The 27,814-nt window shown below is 36.1% G+C and overlaps 1 protein-coding gene across 4 annotated transcripts; it reads right to left on the reverse strand.

Moving 5' to 3' along the window:
* Positions 1-553: 553 nt before the first annotated feature.
* LOC138315681 (probable cytochrome P450 49a1) lies at positions 554-26,930 on the reverse strand. Of its 4 annotated transcripts, none has more exons than XM_069256880.1 (11): positions 26,828-26,930; positions 18,488-18,623; positions 17,266-17,423; positions 15,783-16,008; positions 14,883-15,061; positions 9,461-9,620; positions 8,015-8,291; positions 7,123-7,289; positions 5,076-5,157; positions 1,613-1,816; positions 554-1,039 (listed from the first exon to the last, which is right to left on the reverse strand). In XM_069256880.1, exons 2-11 carry the CDS (start codon positions 18,502-18,504, stop codon positions 917-919), a joined length of 1,593 nt encoding a protein of 530 aa, XP_069112981.1. In that variant the 5' UTR covers positions 18,505-18,623; positions 26,828-26,930; the 3' UTR covers positions 554-916. The 4 variants fall into 4 exon arrangements, with proteins under 4 accessions (XP_069112981.1, XP_069112979.1, XP_069112980.1 ...); XM_069256878.1 differs by having other exon boundaries at positions 9,431-9,620; XM_069256879.1 differs by lacking the exon at positions 26,828-26,930 and adding an exon at positions 26,538-26,649 and having other exon boundaries at positions 9,431-9,620.
* Between the last annotated feature and the right edge of the window lie 884 nt (positions 26,931-27,814).

The raw sequence follows: 27,814 nt of genomic DNA on the forward strand, positions 1-27,814 counted from the left end.
TGTCTTTGATTCGTTCCTTATGGTGTTATAATGCCATGATAGAAGATAAAAATGATGATCGAGGTCAGTTTTCTATTTTACCGGGGCAAAGACAAAAACAGATCAAGACAACAGGAAATGGTCTGAAAACCAGTCAACAAAGCACGCAGAGATCGCCTCTAAGGTCCTCGACAAAGTTTAGGTAACCTGCGAGGGGCGCCTGGGGATCAACACATTTTAAGGGATAGGAAGGATAAGAAAGGAAAGAGAAATTGTGCAAGGAGAAATCCGACGAGAAAATGAGAAACTGGGTCACATGACCAGACATGACCAGGTTTTTCTGAAATATGTAGATATTCTTAAATTTGAAAGAATGGAAAGGTCACCAGGAAATGACAAACGATCACCAAGCACGTTTGTGGAAAAAGAAAGCGGAAAAGGTTTAACCATATAGGTATGAGGAGTGCAATGTATAGCGCATATATGTTTGTACTTAATGCAAAATAAATCAATGAAAATGTGTTATACAAGTATATGTATATATATGTATAAAAATACAAAACATAACTACTAATTCATATCTTATTTTACTGCTAAAACTAACATGTAAATTTGGCACATGATATATCAGATCAGCAAATATGCCGTTACAGATCAATATCATTTGACGCATATATCACGGCTTAATATGGAGCTAATATTATTGACAGCATGATGAGTGGAACCTTTACAAAGCCATTGTTATTTTCCCCACCTGTCTTGATTAATCAAGCATGTTGTACGTAAGCAGATTGTTGGTTTAGGATATACGTCAGTTGGAGGTGACAGCATGCTGGTGTAGGTCTGTCTGCCTGTCTGACACATTTAATTATTTACGTAAATCACAAAATGAAGCTCATCTACGCGTTATTCACAAACACGTGAAGTGGCAATGACGTCAAGTAACAATGCGTTTCTCTAGCAGGAACGTGGTCTTGTTCAGAGGTGTGGCAAAGGTACAATATCTATAGGGAATATCCTCTACACCGGGAGGCAACGATAATCGATACGTCGTTATCATCTGTCAAATAATCAACAATATCATCTATTATGAAATGGTACAAAGTCATTTTATCTGCATATATATAAAGGTTACACAACGAATGGTTGTCGGATATGCACACACTGCCTTCCAAAAGCTGTGACACACATGCATTTACAAATATACAGAAATATGTAATCTTTTTGTAATACAGGCATCATTATAAATTTTTTAAACTTATTTATCCTCAATTACTAACTAATTGTTTTTCGAGAGTTTCCTCGGAGATAAATTGTAAGCAAATTTTAACATATGTAACAGAACTTTCGGATCTCAGTGTATCTAAGTTATTTATTCTAGTCATTGTGTAAGTTACAAAAGATACAGGCTTTTATAAAATAGCTAACGAGATTGAAGTAAATTCTAAATCCAATAACCTAGTAAAAATCAGTATCCAAAGTCTACACTAAGAAAAGTGTGATACAACCTAAACTTACAACTAAACACCACACAATGAACATACATTTGCGACTAGTTCATCATTGACGAAAAATTTAGCAAATCTTTTGCCGGTAATAACGACAAACCTAAATCATTTATTCACAAGCTCACCTTCGTTGTACATATATAGATTTCTTGTTCCGCAAATCTCTGACCAATACATTTACGTGGGCCGAATCCGAACGGCAGGTGAGCAAATGGGTTCATGTCTGTCCTGGTATCTCCGCGAATCCAACGTTCGGGGATAAACTGGTCCTGTTGATAGAAGTAATCCTCATCGCGACATACGACGCCGTTACAAAGGACAAGCAAAGTCTGTAAACGTGAATAAGGCGTGTTATCTACCCTAATTTTATATACATTTAAATGAACTATTGTCTTCAGTAGATAATACGCTTGGTCCTTCGTATCAAATGATTTTCCGTTCTTAGTAAGGAAACCAGTAGTTTGGTGCGGTTAAATATTCGATGACATTCCTACACTCAGTGTTGCATAACCTACAGGCCCGGTCCCACTAAATAGCGGATTGATTACGGATCAATTTAGTTTACAAATTTTGGCCGTTCGTTGTCATCCGCAACAAAATTGGCTAAAAATAACAAATTTTCAAGTATAAATTACGGAAATGTAAATATCATTCTGTGAATTTATTACGAACAAATGCGGATATTTCACGAATAAAAACGAATACGATAACTTGTTTGTTTGTTCGATTAATTAACGTCCTATTAACAACTATGGTCATGCAAGGACGGCCTCTAATGCATGCAGTGCAATGCGTGTATGCTGTGAGAGGTGCGTGTCCTGGGCGACTGCGGTATACTCATGCTGTGTCTTCTGGTATAGTGGAACTGTTGCCCTTTTTATAGTGCTATATCACTGAAGCATGCCGCCGAAGACACCAAGCAACACACCACACACGGTCACATTACACGAATACGATAACGGATGCTCTCCCGTGAAGGGTACAATCGGTAAGATTATCCAACAATTTGTTTGTTTGATTAATTAACGTCCTATTAACAGCTATGGTCAAGTAAGGACGGCCTCCCATGCATGCGGTGGGTTGCTTGTATGTTGTGCGAGGTGCTTGTTTTAGGAGACTGGTATATTCGTGTTGTGTCTTCTTGTATTTCATTTCAACAAATTTTATTGCAAAAAAATATGCAAATGGATTTGGCAACAGGCAAAGCCTATATTAGCCATATCCAATATATCCATCTCTTCTTGTATAGTGGAACTGTTGCCCTTTTTATAGCGCTATATCAGTGAAGCATGCCGCTGAAGACATCTAGCAGCACACCCCACCCGGTCACATTATTCTGACAACGGGCGAACAAGCAAGTCGTCCAACTCCCTGTATGCTGAGCGCCAAGTAGGAGCAGAAACTACCACTTTATAGACTTTTTTGTGTCTCGGCCAGGGGACAGAAGCCAGAGCCTTCCTCACAGGGGCAAACGCTCAACTCAAGGCCAAAAGTGAGGCGGTGCCAAGGGAAGCATTAGGAAGGATAAAGTCAGTTAGGAAGGAGAGAAAAGATAAGATCCTAAATTTTGTCGCCTTTTACGATCATGCAATATGGGCAGCAGGTACAATTCTAACGCCCTACCTGCAGGGCATGCGGATACGTAACAAACAATTACGAATATATAATGCATATATTGAGGAAACAGATCGGATGTATTGCGAGTGTTACGGAAATATTACGAATCTATTAATAATGCATTGCGCAGATGTAGCGGAAAGAACGGTTGTATTGCGCATGTTCGGCATCTGAATTACGGTAGAAAAAGAAGCGCGCACGGGTCTTTCGATATCGCTTTTCACAACAACACGACTGCAACAAAGATAAACAAGCTGCAACTTTCATCCTACATCCTCCAGATACAAAAAGGTCCAGTTTGCTTCAAATTCATATCAAAGCAAAAAACTTTTTCTTTTCTGTCTTTGAATTAATTTCATGACTTGAACAATTTGATTGATATGTTGTTGAATACCATTGTTATGCTGCATTGGTATTATTGCCGAGGACCCTTTATTACACCTGTACTTCTCGACGGACGGGAAATAATAGATAAATATGTCGATTTTTGCCATTTTATACAGTAGTTTTGGTTTACGCAACACGTTTATTATACACTCGCAAATTATTCTCAAATCAAATGCAAAACAGACGCAAATACAATTAAACGCTGCAGATTACTTTTGTTCTCAATATATTACGAATAAAAGCGGATTTTCTCAACGTAGCGATAGATACGCTATAGTTATTCGTTTGGAACGGAAACACACGCCCATCAAATAAATCAACAGCAACTGTGCTTAAAAAATCATATATATTCATTGGTATTCTATTTGATGTCTAGCATTTTATTGCAGTCCAATTGCATATACACTATAACGAATCTTCATTCAGCTAACTAAGGTAATCTGTTTGGTTTCTTAATAAGCATATTTCCAGGATGGCAGACAAAATGGCCAACAGAATGGCACTTGTTTCATTGATATCGAATAAAACTTTTGCATTTACCAATTGATAATTCTAAAATATGATACGTACTTCCCGTGGCAAATGTATTTGACAAATTGGTTCTTTTCTTTTCTGACTACCTTTTCCAAATTGAGCGACTGATTGTCTACCTTGTGATATACTGCCAGAAATGATGAACATTGCAAGGAAAGTGTGGCAGTTTCGTTTCACATAATTAGGATACTTGTAGTGTTATTTTCTTTTGACATGAAGTGTTCTTTGACGCTTAAGGGCGATGAACAAACCATTGGCTAGCTGATTGTTTTAGATGAATATTTATTCTTCACTTCGGGTTTCACGATGGCTGAAAAAATGGTTATTTTTCAGGTGAATGATTTTCCGCAATCAAAATTTTGTGCAGTTCAAAAATCCTTGGAACGGAAAAACACGCCAATGCGGATAATTACGGACGTATAGTATGCGGATGTTAGTGGACAGATACAAGTACGATTTACGAATATTGCGTATGTTCAGCGAATATCAGCCAATTTTTTGCGCGCAATGCATTCGCATATCTTCCTAAACGCCAGTGAGACCGGGCCTTAAAATCACGGCTTTACCTTTAGTGTCTTTTTCTCGTGTTTTAAGAGAAAGGAAAAAATGAAGAAAAAAAGTGAAAAATTATGTTATTTAAGTTGTTAGAATTTAAGATTTGCTGCACGTTTTAGAAATTATTGAGAATATATTTTTATATATAATCATTCATACATGTACATTGTGCACATATAATTAACATGCCGTCCTAAAATGACACTGGCCGTTACATGAATTCTGTCATCACTTGCTCCAAGACTTTGTATTTATCCATATTTGACAAAGACGTGTTTGATTTATATCTTCTATAAGTATAGATCGCACAGCCTCATGAGCATTTGTTCGGTTTCTTGGCAAACACGTTTGCTCATTCAACGACGTATTATAGATTTGTGTTGAAACTTAGACTTGTAATTTATCTTTAATTTATCATGAATTCTTTAAGACTAAATTATGTAACCCAGGAAACGTCATTAACATTTAATATGCATATTTTTTATAATAACCTACTGATTTCGGCACCGTGTAACCCTTCAGAATAATGTCTCGATCCAGTATTCGTGCTGTCCCGCCACAGATAGGAAACACCAACCTTAAAAATACAATAGCATATGAGTCACAACCATATTTTAACACACTACACCTATTTGAACTTGTCATAAATCTTAGTCATGTCGCAAAACAAAAAGGAGGAGTGTCATAATGGGCTCTCTGGTGGCAATGACCGATAAGCATTATTTTTTGTTCCCAGATACGTGAGGGTTAGTGCATCATTAAGGTCAAGTCGCAGTTATCCATTAGAGGGGGGGGGGGGTATCATGAATTGAATTATTATACATTGATATGTTGAAAATTGGAAAATATTACTTATTGTCAAAATATAGGTCACAGTGACTTATTTTTTAAAATGCCAATTATACAATGATAAAGTTCATCTTGTGCCATAACATACCAGAGAAAAATGTCATATAATATATTATATTGCATTGAGCAATACATTTGCATAATATAAACTTAGACATATTATGGATTGGATGGAATTGGGGAGAAGGAGCAGGGTTGAGGGTTGTTTTGTTTTTTAATCTTTTAAACGCCAATAAAATAAATGTTATGCTATGATCTGATATAAGATAAACTGGCTCAAAAAAACCAAATGTTACTATTTTATGGATCATATTTGAGAGAATGTAATTATGTATAATAAAATTCAGATTTGAAACATTTATAAAATTATTATTGCATTTCAAAAATTTATAGCAAAGGTTTCGAGCTAGTTTATGACACTCTGAACACAATCAAAAACATTTATTGGTGAAGTTTACCCCCCCTCCCAAATCCCATCCCATTTTTGCCTATGTTTATAATATGCAAAAATATTGCTCAGTGTATATATAATATGATATATGACATTTTTCTCCGGGTAGATGTAAACAAAAAATAATACTAAGGCCACTATAGCGCCAACATTGACACTCCAAATGAGCCACAAAGATCACAGAATACAGGTTTTAAACAGCTCGGTTATGTCCCAGAGCAAACTTTGTAAACTTTTACCTCACAAAGTTCACAGAATATGGGTTAAACAGCTTTTTATCTTACGTATTGCGTTGAAAGCTAGGTCAGGGCAGAGATTATAAAAGATTTGCACAGTCATGATGCATGTATAATTTATCATCCAAATACGATCTAGACATTAAAGCTGAGGTTACTATACACTCAAACGGGTTAATTACAAAGACTTTTGATAAATTTATCAAAATCATCAAGCTTTCATGAATTACGCTGTGAAATAAAATCAAATGGACAGACAAACCTATATGACGCCTTTTAAACGTTATCTTGAAGACAACCATTAGCACTGTAAAATAGTTTTTTCTTTCTCTCCTTCTGTATGTTTAAATAGAAACAAATCCGCAGGAATCATTAACACTTACTTATAAGACTGTAAAAATGCTATATGAAATTGTAGACCACTATTTGGCTTCAAGATCTGAACGTATGTACTCATTTAACTGCACTGTAGATGTTAACATAATGATTTTAGGCAGTACTGCCAAAAGTCATTTCCAGCTCTTATTTGTATTGATTGGAAGTAGTGTAGATCTAATTTTCAGAATGTTGGTAACCTTTCTTGGTGAATAACATATCAAAAGCTCTTTTTGACTTGTGATCATGAAAAACACGGTATTTTAACATTACTAGTCTTAAAAGTTATATTTGTGTTAAAATTGCAATTAGGTATCGCTATATCGACGTCGTTCCAATAGTATACTGTAACTCAATATACCTTTGGGTGATCAAACTACACACTTTATAAATATCTACGTAAAGTAAAGTGTTTTGCTTGGAATTCTTTACGGGACTGAATACCAGAGTTCAAGGCTGTGGTTTGTGAGATTACAAAATTGCATTTCTTTGCGATAACATTAATTTCCCTTGGCAAATTAAACTGGAATATCTTTATTATGTTAAGTATATTTCAACCTGCAATGAATTCGATACATCCACTTCTGCGATATTCACATTAATATTTAAAGGAACGAATAGAAACACTAACCTTAAAGACTCTTTGAGGCAGGCTTTAAGGTACGATAACATTTCGATTATTTCCTCGCTTATTTCTCCGTTCTCTGGTATTATGTCCACCAATTCCTCGTAAAGTTTTTGTTGTTTGTCCTGGTGCTTGGCCAGGAAGTAAAAAAGGAAGGTCATTGCATTCGCTGTCTGTATAAAGTAAAATTAACATTTAATTTCTTTCTTTCTAATTTTGATTTTATCTTGGTAGCTTCCTATCAAGATGATTTTACCTGACATTGAATTGATATGATGGTTTAATCAATACATTTACTTTCTATCCATCCTCTGAAAACATAAAATATCATTCGACAATTAAATAAGTAATTATATTTTCAATGAATAAAATGTATCAACAATGTATGGGAAATAAACATCCCTTTTAAAATATTTCTATTTAAAGAGAGACTAGATCCGAACAAAACATATGATTGTCTCTAGGTGCATTCCCATGTATGTTTTCATTTGGTCCAAATATTTTTCGTTTGATTTTCAATTATGTTTGTCGAACAAAATGAAACCTTTTCAGGTCTAAGTCAAAGCCGTTCAAGCTTGTCGTATTACTTTCTGTAAATCATTAGGGCGATTTTATTTCGTATTAGTCATTGTATGTATGTACATGTGTAGTTTCCTCCGTATATTTTTTGGAGAAATCGTACAATTATGTCACATACATTTCCGTTCGGATGTTTTAACATTCTTATCAATTCGATTTTAAAGGTGATCGGGTTTACGTGTTTTTCTCAAACGTGCGCCCGGGGAACGAACTCAAATGAGTAAAGGAGACAAATGCTTGTGTTGATTGTTTTGGGAAACTGGTGCATTCGCATGCTTTGTTATATAACATAAAAAAAACATTTCTAAATAAAACGTACGGAATCTATACCGGCGACGAACACGTCAACCAATATCCTCTTGACCATGTCGGGAGTAACACCAGGTGTGGATAATAAATCAAACAACAAACTATCCTCCATATCTTTCGTTAACTTAAGCTTCTGTTCATCATCATTGGGTTGACCACAGTCGTTTCGTTCCATATCAGCACAAGAGTTGTGTGTGGTTTGTAGCAAGGCATTAGAAGAATGCCTAATGTCTTGTTCATTACTTCGTACTTTGGTAAGAGCATCCTCAATGTAGGCTTCACAAACGCTGTGAAATATATTCATATATCAGTCGCTTTCCAAACAGAAGGGTCGACTTTTATAATGCAAACTGGCTAACATTAGTACCAGTATACATAATATACATAATAACACATGTAGTCAGCTAGTATACAAGTGTCACCTTGAAATTATTTACATGGTATTGTTAGTAATATCAATAATGCGGTAGAAACATTTACGTTCAAAATTGAATATAGCCGATACTGCTGGTGTTCTCCATCTTCGGGATAGCATGATTACTTATTTACAGCCTTATGTATTCCATATCTACATCCAATTAAGCAACCGAAAAGCTGAAGTTATCAACGCAAAGTACATTAAACGTTGAAACCTACATTGTGTCTTTTGAGTTATGATTGGTCAGCATGCAAGGCCATCATTGCCTTTGATTGTGATGTCAAAATAGAAGAGTCATCTCACTAAAAGAAACAATGCACATAAACTACATAAATAAGAAAACTATCAGGGAACTGTAACACATGACATGGCGGTCATGGACAACACCATTTACTCCCCCCGATGGCGGAAGATATTCGACAATATTCCGTCTTTGTTTATTACAGGGTAAGCTCCCTTGCTGGTAGGTATCTATTGTGACGTTACGCTCGAAAACACATGACGTCACAATCAATACCAACCCGCAGGTGGAGATAACTCTGTAATATGCAAATGCAGAATTGAAAAATGACTGGAATAAAATTTATATAGCCCCCGTCTCTTAACTAATATTCGTTAGTTACGTAGTGTTCCGGCATCTAATTTGAAATAAATATTTGCGCTTACGAGTTCAAAATAAAATTTGTGCCAAAATATGTACTTTCACAGTTCATTCTCTCCAAATATTCACTCAGTCTTTTTACTGACTAACCGGTTTTTTGTAGAGTACTTTTCACTTCCAATTCGTTTAACAATAGTGTTTTAAAAATATGGTTGAGCCACATAATATTTATTCTAACGAGATTGTGGGAAACGGTAACATAGTAAACACTGCTTAACAGGGACAATATAAAGACAATTGTATCATTATACATATACTGGAACACCTCTCTACATCGAGAGATAAAAAATAAGATTATTATCTTTTTTGATATTTGGAAAAAAATTATCATAATAAATATCACATACTGCGATATATAATCGGCAGCCCGCTCAAACCTTCGGTACATTGGAGTCCGGAATACTGTAAAAAGAGGAAGACGATAGGTAGATTCTCCAAACAATTCCAGGTAGGTTTTGGTATGTATCATCAGGTCTGTAGTCTGGTCAGTTTCCGATATACAACCCAGGCGAGTGTTGAAACACAGCATCCCGACTCCTTCAAAAATGATAATACGTCAGTATCGGGTATAGCCTTTAAGATATTTTAACCAAAAACAACATTATCGCTAGCCTAAAGAAAGCAGAAAGTTTTCATGTGGTATTTGGTTATGAAGCCTCGCAACTAAGGCATTATAATAATATACGAGCTCCTCCAATAGCATTATAGCCCATATACAGTTCTGTCATCTGGACTCTCCTGAGCGTTTAGCATAAAAGAAATAGGCAACTGGTTTTCCCTTGTCAGTATTATGTAACAGCGTAGGTTGTACTCTTCGAGACCATCCTTAAATCATCAATTATGAATTACCTATCACATCCTCAGCCTTAGACTATTGACTACTGTAGTGTGTGGAATATTGGTTGGTTTATTTTGCCCAATGCCCGGTCAATATCAAAGTTATTAAAGACGGCCTTCCGTGTATGAGATGCATGCGTGGGCCTTTTTGGAGACTGGTGTTGCCGCAGTTGTTTCTTTGTTAAAGTTGTACACTTTTCTATTTTCTGGTGTAAGATCACTGCTAAAAGCACTAAGTATACCTTATCCTGCCACATACTTCAAACGGATAAATCAGATCTTTATTGTTGGTGTTAACAGGAGCAGAATCTTTATCTTTATAGACTGCCATGTCCTATATCCTTTCACATAGGAGCACAAGCTCAGAGTTCTTGACAAGTTATGTCGATCTAATAATATAATATGACCAATAATATAAAACCGTCAAAACTTAGTATAGCTGAGGTCTACTTAAGATCTAATTTCTTAAACACTCGTGGCATTGCTCAGTTTACAAACGATAGCTGGGTTTTAAATGGTATATATCAACCAAGACATGGGCCTTAATGGTCATCTGAGTTCAGATACAGAATGAAACAAAGACATTTAAACACTATATATTAGCCCATCATTCCCTTGAAGTCAGTCAGTGATTTTATAAATTCGACTTTATAATCTATGAAGAGTATTTGGTTCCATCAGACCTGCAAATTCCAAGAGTTTTTGAAATTTTAGTCATTTTGACCCTGTTTAGCCCCGCCCCTCTTGTTCCTGGGGGTCAGCGCGAACTGATATGAATATGTAAAAATGCGGTATCTCAGATTAATAATTTTAACCGAGTTTGACTCATTTCCTATGAACATTGAGCAAATAATGCCCATTTATGAATATAAATGTGTTTTTCCTATGTAAACTTGACCCCCTCCCAAGGGGGAAACTTGAGACCCCAGGGTCATATAATTGACATTTTATAAAGGACATTATGACCTTTCACTCTATGAATATATATTTGACCTTTTTGGCCCCGTCCCTATGGCACCTGGGGGTCAGTCATCTAAATTTGTTAATAATTAGATTCAATGGTCATCTCATATGGATAATTCTGACAACATTTGACTCATTTCCTATTACAAATGACAAAATAAAGCTCAAAAATGTGTTTTTTGCTATAGAAACTATAATAAAGGGGTAAACGCGAAACCTCAGGGTCATGAAACTCACAGTATTTGTAAAGGACCTTATTATACATCAGAAGGTTTACGCCAAATATCATGGAAATTGCTTAAGCGGTTTTGGAAAAGAAGTCGAAATTGTTTACGGACATATGACGGACGACGGACAAAAGGCGAGTAGAATAGGTAACTGGAGACTTCGTCTCAGGTAACCTGAAAATGCACAGTAATTCCAGATAATTTTTAAACCATTAAAATACTTCTAAATACTCCTGAATTCATTTTCAGGAAAGTAAAAGATTGATTCAATATAGGATCTGGCTATGAAATTTAATAAATCTATCGGATTAACTTCGTCTTAACCATTTCTTAAATATGAGCAAAGATAAAAAAATAGACTCGGTGTGAGCCCTGCAGGTAGGGCGTTAGAATTGTACCTGCTGCCCCTATTGCATGATCGTAAAAGGCGACTAAATTTAGGATCCTATCTTTTCTTTTCTTCCTAACTGACTTTATCTTTCCTAATGCCTTCCTTGGCACCGCCTCACTTTTGAGGCGGTTCTGGCGGTTCTGTCCCCTAGCCGAGACACACCAAAGTCTATAAAAGTGGTAGTTTCTGCTCCTGCTTAGCGCTCAGCAAACGGGGAGTGGGACGACTGGTTCGCCCGTTGTCAGTATAATGTGACCGGGTGGGGTGTGTTGCTTGGTGTCTTCGGCGGCATGCTTCAGTGACATAGCACTATAAAAAGGGCAATAGTTCCACTATACAAGAAGACATAACATGAATTTACCGCAGTCTCCCAAAACACGCACCTCGCACAACATACACGCAACACACCGCATATATGGGAGGCCGTCCTTACATGACCATAGCTGTTAATAGGACGTTAATTAATCAAACAAACAAACCAATTTTACGAACAGATAGTAGTCCTGGTAGGGTCAGGGCATACGGATACGTGAAAAAGGTGGAGGTTGGTTAGTGGGGTTTCATCGAATTAGTAGTTATAACGTCTGTGTTCCTGTATAACGAACTATGTTTAAAGTAAGTGATTTTGTTGCTCCTCCCCAGAAATTCGTTATAACCATGTTAACTATAGTAACCTATGCCTTTATATGTCATATTCTCAAAAGAAACCCTTGACGATTTTAAAATTGACCACAGTTTTCTGAATGCATAAAGATTTTATGCAAATACGTTCTTCTGAATTTATTTTCAGACAATTAAAACACCTATGTTATGTCGAGTCAGGAAAAGAAAACATCATAAATTAGTCCGAAAAAATCAATGTGACATATTAATGCACGCACATGCATTAAACACGTGCTACTTTTTAGACAGGTCATCAGAATTTACTTATCGACACGTTTTTTGTTTTAAATATTCCCAAAATTTATGCTGCTAATATGTCAAAAGCACGCAAAAACGTATTAAGGGCGGTACCAGCAATTCGATAAATATTTAATTTTATTACGAAAGAAAACATCGTGCAAGTGTACTGGCTAATATTACATTTGTAACATATTTACAGATATTGCACAAATTATACAAATTATAAAAATAGATTAAGCCATATGTGTTTAAGTTCATTTTTCATTTGATATCGGGCATTTATAATACTGTTGGACCCATGTAAAGTCATAGTGAAATTGTATTATCTAATTTCTAACACAAAAAAAAAAAAAATGCTTTCGTGTATCATAGTCTGAATTATGGATTTCACTAGACGAAGGATTGACAAGCTGGCCCTGCAGGTAGGGCGTTAGAATTGTACCTGCTGCCCCTATTGCATGATCGTAAAAGGCGACTAAATTTAGGATCTTATCTTTTCTCTTCTTCCTAACCGACTTTATCTTTCCTAATGCCTCCCTTGGCACCGCCTCACTTTTGGCCTTGAGTTGAGCGTTCGCCCCTGTGAGGAAGGTTCTGGGTTCTGTCCCCTGGCCGAGACACACCAAAGTCTATAAAAGTGGTAGTTTCTGCTCCTGCTTAGCGCTCAGCATACAGGGAGTGGGACGACTGGTTCGCCCGTTGTCAGTATAATGTGACCGGGTGGGGTGTGTTGCTTGGTGTCTTCGGCGGCATGCTTCAGTGATATAGCACTATAAAAAGGGCAACAGTTCCACTATACAAGAAGACACAACACGAACATACCGCAGTCTCCCAGTACACTCACCTCGCACAACATACACGCAACACACCGCATACATGGGAGGCCGTCCTTGCATGACCATAGCTGTTAATAGGACGTTAATAAATCAAACAAACAAACAAACAAAAGATTGACAAGCCGGTTTAGCAAAACTTCGGAATTCTTCAGATGGTTTTTCTTGGTTGATCAAATTAACATTCTAAGTCTAGGAGCATTACTATGTAGAAATCAAGGGTAAAATGTAAGTCAATGGTCTGATTCTAGCCTGTGACGCCTACATATGCCTAGTACGAAGTTTATGTATCTCATGTGGGAGATATAGTCAAAACAAGCTGTTTTTAATTGAGTTAAAATGTCAAAATATAGATCACCGTGACCTGGTTTTGATACGTTACACACCATTACATTTAGATATACATTTAAATGTTTATGTTTTGAATTTCGTAATCAATTATAAAACGAAATGGTAAAGGAGCAATATATAATCTGCGGAAGGGTGACATGAAGAAAACCTATAAAATAAACCCCAAATAACCTCATCCCGTAAAAATGGGGGGCTCAAATTATCAAGCACATTTCACACATCATTGAAGGGAATGATAAATGACTGTGAGAGGCGTATCACTCGAACAAAGAAAACCTAACAATATCTGGGACTTATTGTGGAATAACACGTCTTAAGATATTGGGATGTTTTGAATATAGATACGACACATACTACAAATCAAAGCAATACAATTTTAACAAGAGATCCCAGAGGAATCTTGGCGCCCACTAAAGAATGATTTATTTCTGACAATTGAAAGAGGGATATTTTCTTTGTTTTTCATACGTCGATTAAAGATTGTGGACTGTCGGCCATCTTGTTGACCGATCGGCCCTGAAAATACATTTAGCAACTCTATGATCTATATGGAGCCTATACATATCACATTTGAGAATGAGCCCTTCTGTACTTTCTGAGATATAGACGTAACAACCTTCAACTATCAAAATCCAAGATGGCAGCCGGTCTGTGCTGCTGAAAATGCAATATGCACAACAACGGCCATAGGGACACCCACATACGAAATATGAGACAATTCTTTCAATACTTTCTGATTAATAGCGGTAGCAAACTTAATTTATCAAAATCCAAGATGATGGCCGGTCGGCCATCTTGTTGACCAATTGGTCCAAAAATGCAATAAGCATCACTTAAGACCCTATGGTAACCTACATATGAAATTTGAGACAAATCTTTTCATTTCTTACTAAAAATGGCGGTTCCGAACTTCAAGTATCAAAATCTAAGATGGTGGCCGGTCGGCCATCTTGTTGACCGCTTGATCCCGAAAAGTGATATGCACTAGGAAAACCTACATATGGATTCGAGACAGATCCTTTCAGTACTTTCTGAGAAATAGCGGTAACAAACTTCAACTATCAAAATTCAAGATGGTGGCCGGTCGGCCATATTGTCGACTGATCGGTTCCAAAATGCAATATGCACAACTACGGCCCTAGGGAAAGCTACATATGAATTTTGAGAAATATCCTTTCAGCACCTTCTGAGAATTAAAATTAACAAGAATTGTGAACGGAGCATCACGGATGAAAGGGGTAAAATAGCCCAACATCTTATGTAGCCGGCTAAAACTAAAATACATATCCCTTACCTTCAGCTGTATATTCCATTAACTGATCAGGTAAATTGTCTAGTCGATCCCTGTGTTCAAATTTTGCGACAAAATCATCGGCGATGTGGCTTATACGATTGGCATATTTAGTCATTGCTTTTGGTCTCATCATGGCCTTCTGAGTAGGGCTCCGCAGCGCATACCATTCCTCGCCCTTCCTTAGGGTAGCAAACGAAAATAGGGACTCATAATTAACTTAAATAATCACATTAATCTACGAAAATTCTCATTTCAATCTAAGGATATTTTCCGAGTCTGTCAAAATCAATTTTGATTATAATATATTAGTTATAATTAAAAAAAAATCTGGGTTTTAGGTAATAGTTTTGTTTGTTTGTTTGATTAATTAACGTCCTATTAACAGCTATGGTCATGATAGACAATGAAAGTTAAATACTATCAATATAACGATTCAAAATGAAGTAAACATATTATTAAACTCTAATTATTTTACTTTAATCAACTAAAATAAGAGAAGAATTCAGAATATAATACCTCTTTAATGTTATTTAAAGAGTAGTTATGTGCTTTTCATGGAATTAGTAGTGATATCGACAGTACAAGAGACATGTGCTGTGGATGACATGTTTTACATCATAAAACGGAAAGTTAAGAAAAAGTGTTCTAATTCCATTGATATTTCATTTTAACACAATGATACATACGGAAAAAAGACTTTTGCTGAGACAAAAAGGCAGAAAGTCAATTCATAAAGTTCAATTTATAATTAATCAGAGATTCCGGTTTCAATATTAAAAGAAGGCTCTTCCTCTTTATCTTTTAATCACTGCTATAAACGCGACATTTGCAAGATGTAATGTGTATCTCCTAATTATAATTATCAATTGATCAGGTGGATAGCATGCCTAATCCACATACAATGTAACAAGGCCCGCTTTTGCTCTTTTTCGCCGATCATAGGTCTCTGCGATAAGAGTGGCACCTCGATATGGAAATCTGGATTCCGCTCGGAACACAGAGGCAATGTCGTTAGGATCATATACACAGACAAGCCAATCCTTCCCTGCTCTGACTCTCACCAGAGGACCGTACTTCTTATGGTAACTTTCAAAGAGTTCCGAGAGTTTCCTAATGTCGTAATTTGCTGCAAACAATAATGCGTTGAGTCAATGTACATGATATAAACATCGCCTTTGTTTTCCTTGATTTTCTAAAGATAACAACAGTGATAGTAATTAAAGGGACATGAACCTAAATAAACCTTGTAAATTTGAGTAAAAAACATATTTAAGACGTGTCAGATACCTTACTAAGTAATATATATCAGTTATTGTGCGAATGTGTCAAATAAAATAATGATAATGGAAATTCCATCTTTCTGTATTTTGAATTGGCCCGGTCGAATTTTGTAACGATTGTATAGTAGTGTTGAACTTTAGAGACCTCCCACAATGCACTGTACAATTTAAATATTGTGGGTCAAAAGCGTGGGTGAAGCGAACACAAACGAATTCCGAAAGAAAACAGTTTACGTCAAGAGTCAGTCACATGCGCGATTGGGAAAGTAGGTAAATATAAATGGATCACTGAAATACAAGAGACGGGAGCAACTCCCCACTTTATACTTGCGTGATTTTCATATGTGTAATAAGTCAGGAACCTCCCTTCGCGGTGGCCTGTCGAATGAAAAGTCTCGTTTGACTTTTGACTTATCATTCTTACTCTAAATACAAATTGTTTTATAACAAATATGGCTTAACTTCTTTTGTCAACCATCGTAAATTAGAAAATAATCTTATAATGGGGAAAACTAATATTCCTTGTCATGTCAGCAAGTTTGTTGTTTATTATAAACTCGCTTTCGGCCAGCTTTCGTTTTGTGTTCCAAAAATAGAATATGAAGTCTATTTTTATCATTTTTGAGGTAGGTATTCCCCACGTTTTCCTGTCGTTTTAGATAACCAATCATTGTAATAAAATATTCAATAAACATCTGAAAACCATATCTAGGCATACAGAACAAATTATTTAAGGTTCATGTCCCTTTAATATTATCATATTAGGTGATGCGTGCAAGAGTGTTCTGGTAAGAATCCTGATTGTAAGTGTATTTATATACTAAACGCTAAAATAATTTTTACAACACAATTATCATTTAGTAACGATATTGGCCCGTAATTAGATACAATGTGCTTATCACCACCGTTGAATATAGGCATAACATTTGCAAGTTTAAACTTTACGGAAAGGAACGAGTTTGAAGGGACATGTTAAATATAATAGAAAAAGGTAGGGTAATCTCGTTTATTAATATCATTATACTACGAATCATACCGCAGTCTCCTAAGTCACACCTTTTGATACCATTTGTAATATTTACTATGGTCGATACAATACTTACTGAACGGCTTTAACTCAAAGATAAGTCCAATGAATGGCAGGGCCGATATTCCAGATGGACCAGGGATACTTTGAAATGGCTTTACAGTAGCTCTATCATTGACGTCACAAAGAGTTCGTACTGAGCCCGATGATCGTAGTATGAGCTTGCGGAACAGTCTAAAATTCAAGAAACTATAATGTACACATTTTATGATAAAGTTTATTTCCTTATTATTAATACTTTAATTCTGCAAAACTAACAAAAAACGCAATAATGCACTACAATTAGCGAAAATGAGTCGAGATCACTAAGTATATAAGTACTAATGAACACAGTAAGCACAGAGCATAAAACTAAGAGCGCTATTATATCTATTAACATTTTACAAAAAGAATTCCATAGAAGTGTCGCCTATACAGCAGTTTGAAAATAACAAAAATAGTTATTTACAGTTGAAAATATTGTTAATAACTAAGTGAAGATATCAAGCCCCGTAACCCTTGCAAATAATTATAGAATTTGACCAGTATCAACCCCATCTGAGATATTATTGATATAAAACAATACACACAATTTGGTTGAAATCGCATAATAAATACAAAAGTTATTGAGCAATAAGCAGAAAATTGTTTATTTTGATAATTTTAAAGTCCCGTAACTCTTGCAAATATTGACAAATTTGTCCAGTATCAAACCCGTCCTAGATCTCTTTATTCTCAAGCAATAAATCAAATTTGGTTGAAATCGAACAATAAATACTAATGTTACCGAGCGGAAACCATGGATACATCTGTTTTGAAGATTTTTTTTAGTCCCGTAACACTCGCAAATATTAACGGATTGTGACCAGTATTGAACCTATCCGAGATTTCTTCAATATTAAGCAATACAACCAATTTAGTTGAAATCAGACAATAAATACAGTGTACTAAATTTATCAAGCGAAAATCATGGATTTCTCTGTTTTGACGAATTAAAAGTCCCGTAACTCTTGTAAATATTGACGGATTTTAACTCGTGTCGAACTCAACTGAAATCTTATTGATATAAAACAATATACCAAGTTTGGTTGAAATCGGACAAAAGTTATCCAACGGAAACTATTTTCCGGACGCCGATGACGCCGACGTAGTGATACCTATGCGTTGCAGGCGACAAAACGGACCTCAATTCATAGTCATTAAATAAACTACAAAACCGATATGTCATTATGCCATAGGAAGAACAATTAATTGTTTACCGTAGTTGGTTCTGCATCGTGCAATATGATTGCAAATCATTTATGCTTGGTAAAAAGGATATTCATACTTGAATCTTCCAGCACATTCCGTCAGTGTTTAAAACAGTCAGATGTTACTAAATATTGAAATCCATATCTGAAATGGAAGACATCCAAAATTAAACCATACATATAAGATACGCCATCGTGGATCACAATATATTAACTACAGTGAGATAGCACTATAGAAACGGGTTCCTCTATTTCGTACAACACAAACATATATCTCCCAAATTACGCCCCACACTTCACATCCAACACACCGCATACACAGGTGGCCGTACTAACATGTCACTCACCGACTGTTATTAGGACATTAGTGGTAGAGTAACAAAAGGAACAAGGGCCTTAACGTTCATCTGACTAACTTGCAACATACGAAGCATGATGGTACTGAAAATAACAGATTCTTATGGAGAAATTATGAGCAATTAGCCCGAATCATTTTAAAGTCACACAATACGTAACTAGCAATAAAAATTCAAGTTAGATTAGATAACCATAGTGTTATTATTTGTAGATGTAGTTGAAATTGAGTTACATCAAAGAATATCTATAATGATTTTTAAATAACTGTTACAGCAGTTGTTGACACTTGTATAACATGCCTTCATTTTAGACTTGTCGCCATAGAAGTCACAATTATTGCAGAACGGAAGTCTGAAAGTTCATAACCCGTTCTCGGAAGAGCTCGGCAACGACGTTACAATGTCGGCTAACCTTGGTTTGCCTAAAAAATGGGACCCACTTAGCGATGTTCAATGTTTATTTGATTTCTTATCAGAATCATTATCACTCATCTCGACTTGGATTTAGTCCTGTCTCTGCATGATTTACAACAGAACTTGTTTTCAACATTCTTCTAAATCATGAAAACAAATCAGACAGATACGCATATTGAGACTGAGAGTTAATCTGAAGAAAGACATCAGCTTGTATTTAAGAGCTATCGGTAAAACAACACTAGCTCAGAACAATCCAAGTTTGTTCTATAAACACGAGTTCAGATTTGTGATGGTATTGCAATGCACATACATATTTTCAAATCTTGTAAAAGAATCGACATAGTTATAACTAGCATGGCCTATTGTGATTTTCTTGTTTAGTTTATCGTCTCCTTTAGCAAACACTTTACATTTAAAAATTCCCGATAACTGATATATTTCATAGAGCTATATGTGACGAAAAAGTAATAGTTTTATTAAATTAACGTCAAATTCACAGCCAGGGTCATATAAGGAGAGCTCCGATGCACGCGGTCTGATGCGTGTATGAGGTGCAGATGTGTGTTTTGGGAGACGGTATATTCGTGTTGTTTCTTCTTGTATAGTGGGACTCTTGCCCTTTTAATATTGCTTTATAGATAATGTGACCGGGTGGGGTGTGTTGCTTTGTGTCTTCGGCGGCATGCTTCAGTGATATAGCACTATAAAAAAGGCAACAGTTCCACTATACAGGAAGACACTACATGAATATACCGCAGTCTCCCAAAACACGCACCTCTCACAACATACACGCAACACACAGCATACATGGGAGGCCGTCGTTACATGACCATAGCTGTTAATAGGAAGTTAATTAATCAATCAAACAAACCAACAAATTTTGGCTTGGTTTTTGAGGTACCCATTAGAGGCGATACGGCATTTCGACCAGACAGGGAAATGTCTACCTAGCATATTTTTCGTAAATTTCCCAATTCATCAAGCCATAACTTCGACAATACTTGGCCAATTTTGTTCATTAAGCACGCACTGGAAAGATAAATTATTTCTCTTTAGGGTAAGATATGCGTCAATGGTGTATAGAACCAATTTATTAAAATAATCACGGTTTTAAAAATAGGTCCTTTTTTCTCGACCGCCGAGTTCATACCCTTGATACTATAATAAATATATATGTATACTGTTGGTTAAAAATTTTCGTGCCAGGTCCCTGTGGGTAATGACACCGGAACTAGGTGTCCCCTGAAACGAGAGTGAGGAAATCAGGATTAGAACAGAGGTAAAATTGTCGCTTTTATCTGAATTTTGAAATGTTTTTAGATATTGACGTTTAGTACGCGTGTTTCCTGATATATCAGCCACACAATGATATATAAATGCATTTCGAGAAGTGTCGCCAAAAAAAAACAAAAATTGAGAGAAGTTAACATGCCATCACACCATGGGAGGTACCGACGTAAATCGTTTGTGTTAGAACAGATGCTGAAAAATATCTTTCCGTCGCCCATAAATACATAATTTAGTACTTTATTACTCTATTATGATATATAAGGGTATATTCTAAAGAACAATAATTCTCAACTACATCTATTTAAATTATGAGAGCAACGTAAAATATTTGTGGTGTACGGTTCGTAGCTGATATTTTGATTGACGGGTGTATGGCTCACAAACGAGGTGTTCGGTTTATAGTGACGTCGATATCGGTAATTATCAAAAAGATGCTAAATGAGGTGGAAAATTGTAAAAATAATGTTTGTTTGATAATTATACATATATTTTTCAGCAGATCATATATCACGAGCGAATTTGGAACAAATTTCCCAACAATATGTACATTTATATATAGATACCTCGCCATTTGGATAGCAAAAAATAGGAACTTGACAATTTTTAGTTTAAACTAATTTTATTGTCAATTCAAAAGACAAAGGGATTAGGCAGGAGTTATTACAACTTTAAAAAGCCTTCTCGTAACATACAATGGCGAAACAGGAGACAATAGACATAGAAAATATTAATAACATTAAATACATAATTGCTGGACGTGTTTGAAAATACTCTGGTTTATATGATCAGCAAATAGCTCCCTACACGTAGTTTAACACTTTCAAATTTATATCAACATTCAAGTTACTTAAAGATGCTGCACCGCCGACAGAGCGTAAAAGTCCTTATCATTTGAACACTAATTGGTGTTTAATCATGTATATATATATCTAATTAAAACAACAACAAAAAATGATATAAAAACTATTTGTTTTACTTTTTGGGCATGCGCAATGCAATTAATTATTTTTGATAGTTTTATCTTGAAATAAAATTAGATGCCCAAACTTTTCAATGGTGGTATTTGTGTAAAGTAAGTAACTTTTGTAAATGAAGAAAAAGACTAATTCGTCTGCTCTTGGTATTTATTGTCAGAGGTGGAGCATCTTTAAGTTTTAAAATAAAATAATTCTGACATTCACATACTTATAAAATTGGAAGAAACACGAGGAAGGCTCCAGGGTCTGTCCCCTGGCCGAGACGCCCCGGTCTATAAAAGTGGTATTTGCTGCTTAGCGCTCAGCATAAATGAGTGTTTGACGATTGTCAATATATTGTGACCGTTTGGGTTGTACTTTGTTCGTTTTCGTTTTCCGCGGTATGTCTCAGTGAAATAGCACTTTAAAATGGTAAGAGTTCCACTAATACGTGAAAATATAACATAGATATACCGCAGCCTCCCAACGTCTGCGAGACGATATAACAGATATACCACAGTCTCCAAACGTCACATAAAGCAACATGTTGCACACATTGGAGGCTGTCATTTAAGGACCCTGACTGGGTATAGGATATTAATCTAATAAAAAATAAATACCCTTTACTATGAAATACACGAGTTGTCTTGTTTGTACATAACGATGTAAAGAGTGTAAGAAATGTGGTGTCCGAAGTGCTCTCCCTGTCTGAATTCCCTTCAGTGGATGTGTCGCCTGCATGGCATCACAAACAAGGTCATTTGTTGAACAAACTTGGTTGCCCTTCATCCATATATGGTTTTAACCCATTCAAGATTGAAGGAGGAGTTAGATTTTAAAGCCAAATTTCAGCAAAGCTCCCATTTTGGACCCCTGACGTTTTATCCCCATGGGTCTTACCTCGTCCTTTATAAAATATGTTCCCCCTTCTGAGCCCCGCCCCTCTGTCCCCTAGGGTCTGGCCTAACTCGTTTATATTGAAATATGATTGTCCTTCCCCTGTGATGTTTCACATAAAATATGGATGCATTAATCCACTCAAGGGTTAAGGAGGAGTAGGATTTTAAAGCTAAAACAAGTACATATACTCATTGTAATGGACACTAATACATCATCCCCAAATGACACTCTTCCTCCCCCTCCCTATCTCCACCTGCAACAAATTAAGAATGCAATTGCACAGTGGATGAACATTTTGAAAGAAATTTTGAGGTACTTTTACATTCAATGAATTGCAGAAGTAAATTTGAAAACCCAGCAAAAATCTTTCAAAATTTCTATCATACTGATAAGCATCCCTTTATAACACTTTATACTAAATTTCAATGAAATCAGAGACCGAAATATAAAAAGAGGAAGTTGGCCAGCGGCCATCTTGGAATACCAAAATCTTTACCAAAATGTTTGCATGTTGTTTGCTATCCCTTTAAACCACTACAGACTAATTTTTGTTGAGATCAGAGACCGAAAACTGAAAACAGGACGTAGGCTCGCGGCGATCTTGAAATACTGAAATCTTTATAAAAATATTTGCATGTTGATCACAATCCCTTAAAACCTCTATAGACCAATTTTCATTTGAGATCGGGGACCGAAACCTGAAAACAGGAAGTGGGCCAGCGGCCATCTTGGAATACCAAAATCATTATGAAAATGTTTGCATGTTATTCGCCATCCCTTAAAACCCCTATAGAATAATTTTCAAACGGCCATCTTGGAATACTAAAATCTAAAGTAGGATTTTAAAGCTTAAACTAATAAAATTTACACTTTTGGGGCCCTGCCCCTCTGACCCTAGGGGTGGTACCTATATCATTTATATCAAATATTATTGTACTTCTCAAATGATGTTTCAAACCAAATATGGATGAAATCCATCCAAGGATGAAGGAGGAGTAGGATTTTAAAGCTTGAATTAAGAAAATATGCCCTTTTTGGACTCTGCCCCTAGGGGTCGGACCTATCTCATTTATATAAAAAATAATTGTCCTTCCCTGATGATGTTGAACACTAAATATGGATGAAATCCATCCAAGGATGAAGGAGGAGTAGGATTTTAAAGCTAAAATTAAGAAAATTTGCCCTTTTGGGACCTCGCCCCTCTCACCCTAGGGGTCGTAGGAGGTTCATTTAAAAAAATGATTGTTTTTCGCCAATGATGTTTCATACCAGATATGGATGAAATCTATCCAAGGATAAAAGAGGAATAGGATTTTAAAGCTAAAATTAAGAAAATTTACCCTTTTGGGGCCTCAGCCCCTAGGGGTCAGACCAGGCTCATTTATATAAAATGTGATTGTCCTTACGTAATAATGTTTCACACCAAAAATGGATGAAATCCATCCAAGGATGAAGGAGAAGTAGGATTTTAAAGCCAAAATTAAGAAAATTTGCCCTTTTGGGGCCCCAACACTCAGTCCCCTAGACAGACCAGGCTCATTTATATAAAATATGATTGTCTTTACCCAAATAATTTCACAACAAAAATGGATGAAATCCATCCAAGGATGAAGGAGTATGATTTTGAAGCCAAAATTAAGAAAATTTGCCCTTTTGGGGCCCCACCCCTTAGTCCCTAGGGGTTGGACCAGGATTATTTTTGTAAAATATGATTTTCCTTCCCTAATGATGTTTCACACCAAATATGGATGAAATCAACCCAATGATGAAGGAGTAGGATTTTAAAGCTTAAAATAAGAAAATATGCCCTTTTGGGTCCCCGCCCCTCTGCCACTATGGGTCGGACCAAGCTAATTTATATAAAATATGATTGTCCTTCCACAATGATATTTCACACCAAATATGGATGAAATCAATCCAAGGATGAAGGAGAAGTAGGATTTTAAAGCTTAAATTAAGAAAATTTGCCCTTTTGGGGCCTCACCCCTCAGCCCCTAGGGGTCGCACCAGGCTCATTTATATAAAATATGATTGTCCTTCCCTAATGATGTTTCACACCAAATATGGATGAAATCAACCAAAGGATGAAGGAGGAGTAGGATTTTAAAGCTTAAAATAAGAAAATTTGCCCTTTTGGGGCCCCACCCCTCAGCTGTTTTGACGATTTTAACGATTTTTTTTTGTTTGTTTGATTTATTTACGTCCTATTAACAGCTATGGTCATGTAAGGACGGCCTCCCATGTATGCGTTGTGTTGCGTGTATGTTATGCGAGGTGAGTGTACTGGGAGACTGCGGTATGTTCGTGTTGTGTCTTCTTGTATAGTGGAACTGTTGCCCTTTTTACAGTGCTATATCACTGAAGTTTAAAGTCTCGTAACTCTTGCAAATATTGACGGATTTTGACTATTATTGAACTCATCCGAGATTTCATTGATATAAAGCATTATTATATGACTGATTCTTTTGCTGTCTTTTGATTGGCCGATACGCTTCTCAGAAGTATTCATCAACTGAGATATCAACCCCGAAATCGGCGGCGAAAATCACGCGAGGTTACTGGATTCAGTTCAGATACCTTTCGCGAGTCCAGTAACCTGTGTCAAAAATAGATCGAGGAAAACTCCCTTGAGATGTGACGTCATAATCACTTTTGACGTCGAGTCGTACCCAAACATATGTTGCGGAAAGCAGCAAGTTTACTGCGATCAACGGTGATCAACAGAAATGAACTGCAAACTTCAATTTATGGAAAACGTTCAAGAATGCCAGACGGGCTGCAGTTGATACAATATTCCGGGAATCCGGTTCTACCAGTCTACCAGTCTACATCGTTAGCAAGAAGCAAGAAACGCTAGCAAGAAACATTTGGATATTTACCATTGATACTACATGTTACTTCTTTTGTAAACAGAAAGTTTGCAAATACCATCCTGTTTTTGTAGTTAATTCTTTTTGAAGAGCCGGGTAAATATATGTAAGTGTAATATGATAGAACAGTTATCGACCTATTTTCAGGTAGATACGGTGAGTTATCAACCCGAGTAAGTGATATATCCCGAGGCCCGGTCCGGCCGGCCTCGGGATATATCACTTACTCGGGTTGATAACTCACCGTATCCACCTGAAAATAGGTCGATAATTGTACAACATGCCATATTTGGTTGAAATCGGACAATAAATAATTAAATTATCGAGCGGAAACCATGGACTTATCTGTTTTGACGATTTTAAAGTACCGTAACTATTGCAAATATTGACGGATTTTAACCATTATCGAACTCATCCGAGATCTCATTGATATAAAGCAATAAACCAAATTTGGTTGAAATCGGACAATAAATAATTAAGTTATCGTACGGAAACCGTTTCCCAGGCGCCGACACCGACGCCGACATAGTGATACCTAAGCGTCACCCTTGCGTTGCAGGCGACACAAAAATGTGTTTCAAGATGACGTCTATGGTAATAATATTGAATTTACAACCGATCCTAAAACATCTACGCAAAGTGATATCTGATCATTATAGGCAATTCAATGCCATTGTTTGAACTTTATAGAAGTGTATGAAATGTGAAAACGTTTACAGACAGCGAACGGTTAAAAGAAACATACGTTCCATAAGTGTTTCATATACATGTGTACCTTCATGTATAGCGAGCTTTAGTTAATTCAGCCTACAGCTACAAGCGGTACGGAACATTTAGAGATCGATAACCTTATCAAATCCTTGACCACATTTACCCTCCAGGATAAAGTTTTTAACGTCTTGTTCGAGCTGATATAAAACAGGCACTCAAAGAACTATTTCAAAATGTACATGCATTTGTAAAGTTTCAGTATAGCGAAATTTATTGTTTTCAGTCTGTGAAAGCATATTGTATCCAACTTCTAATAATACTTATCTTTCTATGTGTTTTCGATTAAGACCCCATCCTGATTCCAATCCGACCGAACAGTCGGGGCTAAAAATAGGACGCATTTCCATACAATGCAATGTTAAAGTATAAAAGATGAATGTTCCAAAAGTTTTGTTTGGTTTACTTTGTTTACGTCATATTAACAGTTCCACAAGAGTTTAAGATCTTTTCATGTAATGCAAAAGGTGTTTAGTATAAGAAATGCACATATTTTCCTTACATGTATCAAACCTCTATAAAGGTCAGATAATTCTATATCAACACGTGCAAAAGAGCACGTAAAACCCCTCAGTGTAGCGAACCTATTGAACTGGCCACCAGACCTAAATATTCCACAGACTGGTGGCCAGTCTACTTCCCTGTAGTAAGTACACTTTACGTACGATGTTATGACTCACTGACTCGAGAGTATAGTATACACGTGCTCTTCAGACACACGTTTTCATTTTCTCTTACATAAATGGATTAGAAATCGGTCATGCATATGGTGCGTAACAGTCTATTTCTTACCTTTTGATCGGGAATCAGTAGAAGATTCTACTGTAGGCGGTAATGGCTGGTTAAGACTGGCTAGGAATTTGGTGGCGTGTTCGCATAGATCTGTATCCCCATATGCTATCTCACGTGACCAAGCCTAGCCGGAGCCTATATTTATGTCTAGTATTTCTACTTCTCGGCCGCTGTTGGGCTTGATATTGGTTTATTTCATATGAAATTGTTGAAATTAGCATTAAATCTAACCATTTTGCATTAAAGATGCTCCACCGCCGACAGAGCATAAATAATATTCATCATTTGAACAATAATTGGTGTTTAATAACGTATATATATATGTCTAATTAACACCAAAAAATAACAGAATAATTTATTTGATGCATGCGAAATCAGTAAGTAAGTAACTTTTGTAACTGACAAAAGTACTAATTCGTCTGCTCGTTATGTCAGCGGTAGAGCATCTTTAATGTATCACTTTAAATTCCATTAACCTTTTACAGTTATTTAAGATGTTCGTCACACTTCATACACTTTCACATATAAACAAATTCCAAACACCTACGCAATTGATGATCCGATCACTGATAGACATGGTTTAAAAAAGGCGTTTATTTACGCTGACACGCTTTATTTAATTTACATTAGTTCCGTGTTCGTATGAATGTTATTTAGAATAAACTAGACATGATAATATCACATCTACGTCAATACAACATTACTTCTAGCCATACATTGATTTTCAATCAGCATTTATGGAATATTTCGTTTTTACAATCTCCGGCTATCTAAATCTTCGTTTTATCCATATTACTGGCATTTACAGACGTTTGAGATTATGTTTCAAACCTGCAAGGAATTAGCTTTGTTTAGTGAAATATTGTAATTCTTCCATGTATCTTATTCTATAAATGCGGTTTTAGTTAAAAGTGATGTTAAAACAAAGAATTTACTTTTTATTAGACAATACTCAACTTATATATGAGTAAATAAATCTGATGACTT

Source organism: Argopecten irradians, chromosome 2 (assembly GCF_041381155.1).
Source record: "Argopecten irradians isolate NY chromosome 2, Ai_NY, whole genome shotgun sequence".
In the NCBI taxonomy this organism is placed as follows: domain Eukaryota; kingdom Metazoa; phylum Mollusca; class Bivalvia; order Pectinida; family Pectinidae; genus Argopecten; species Argopecten irradians.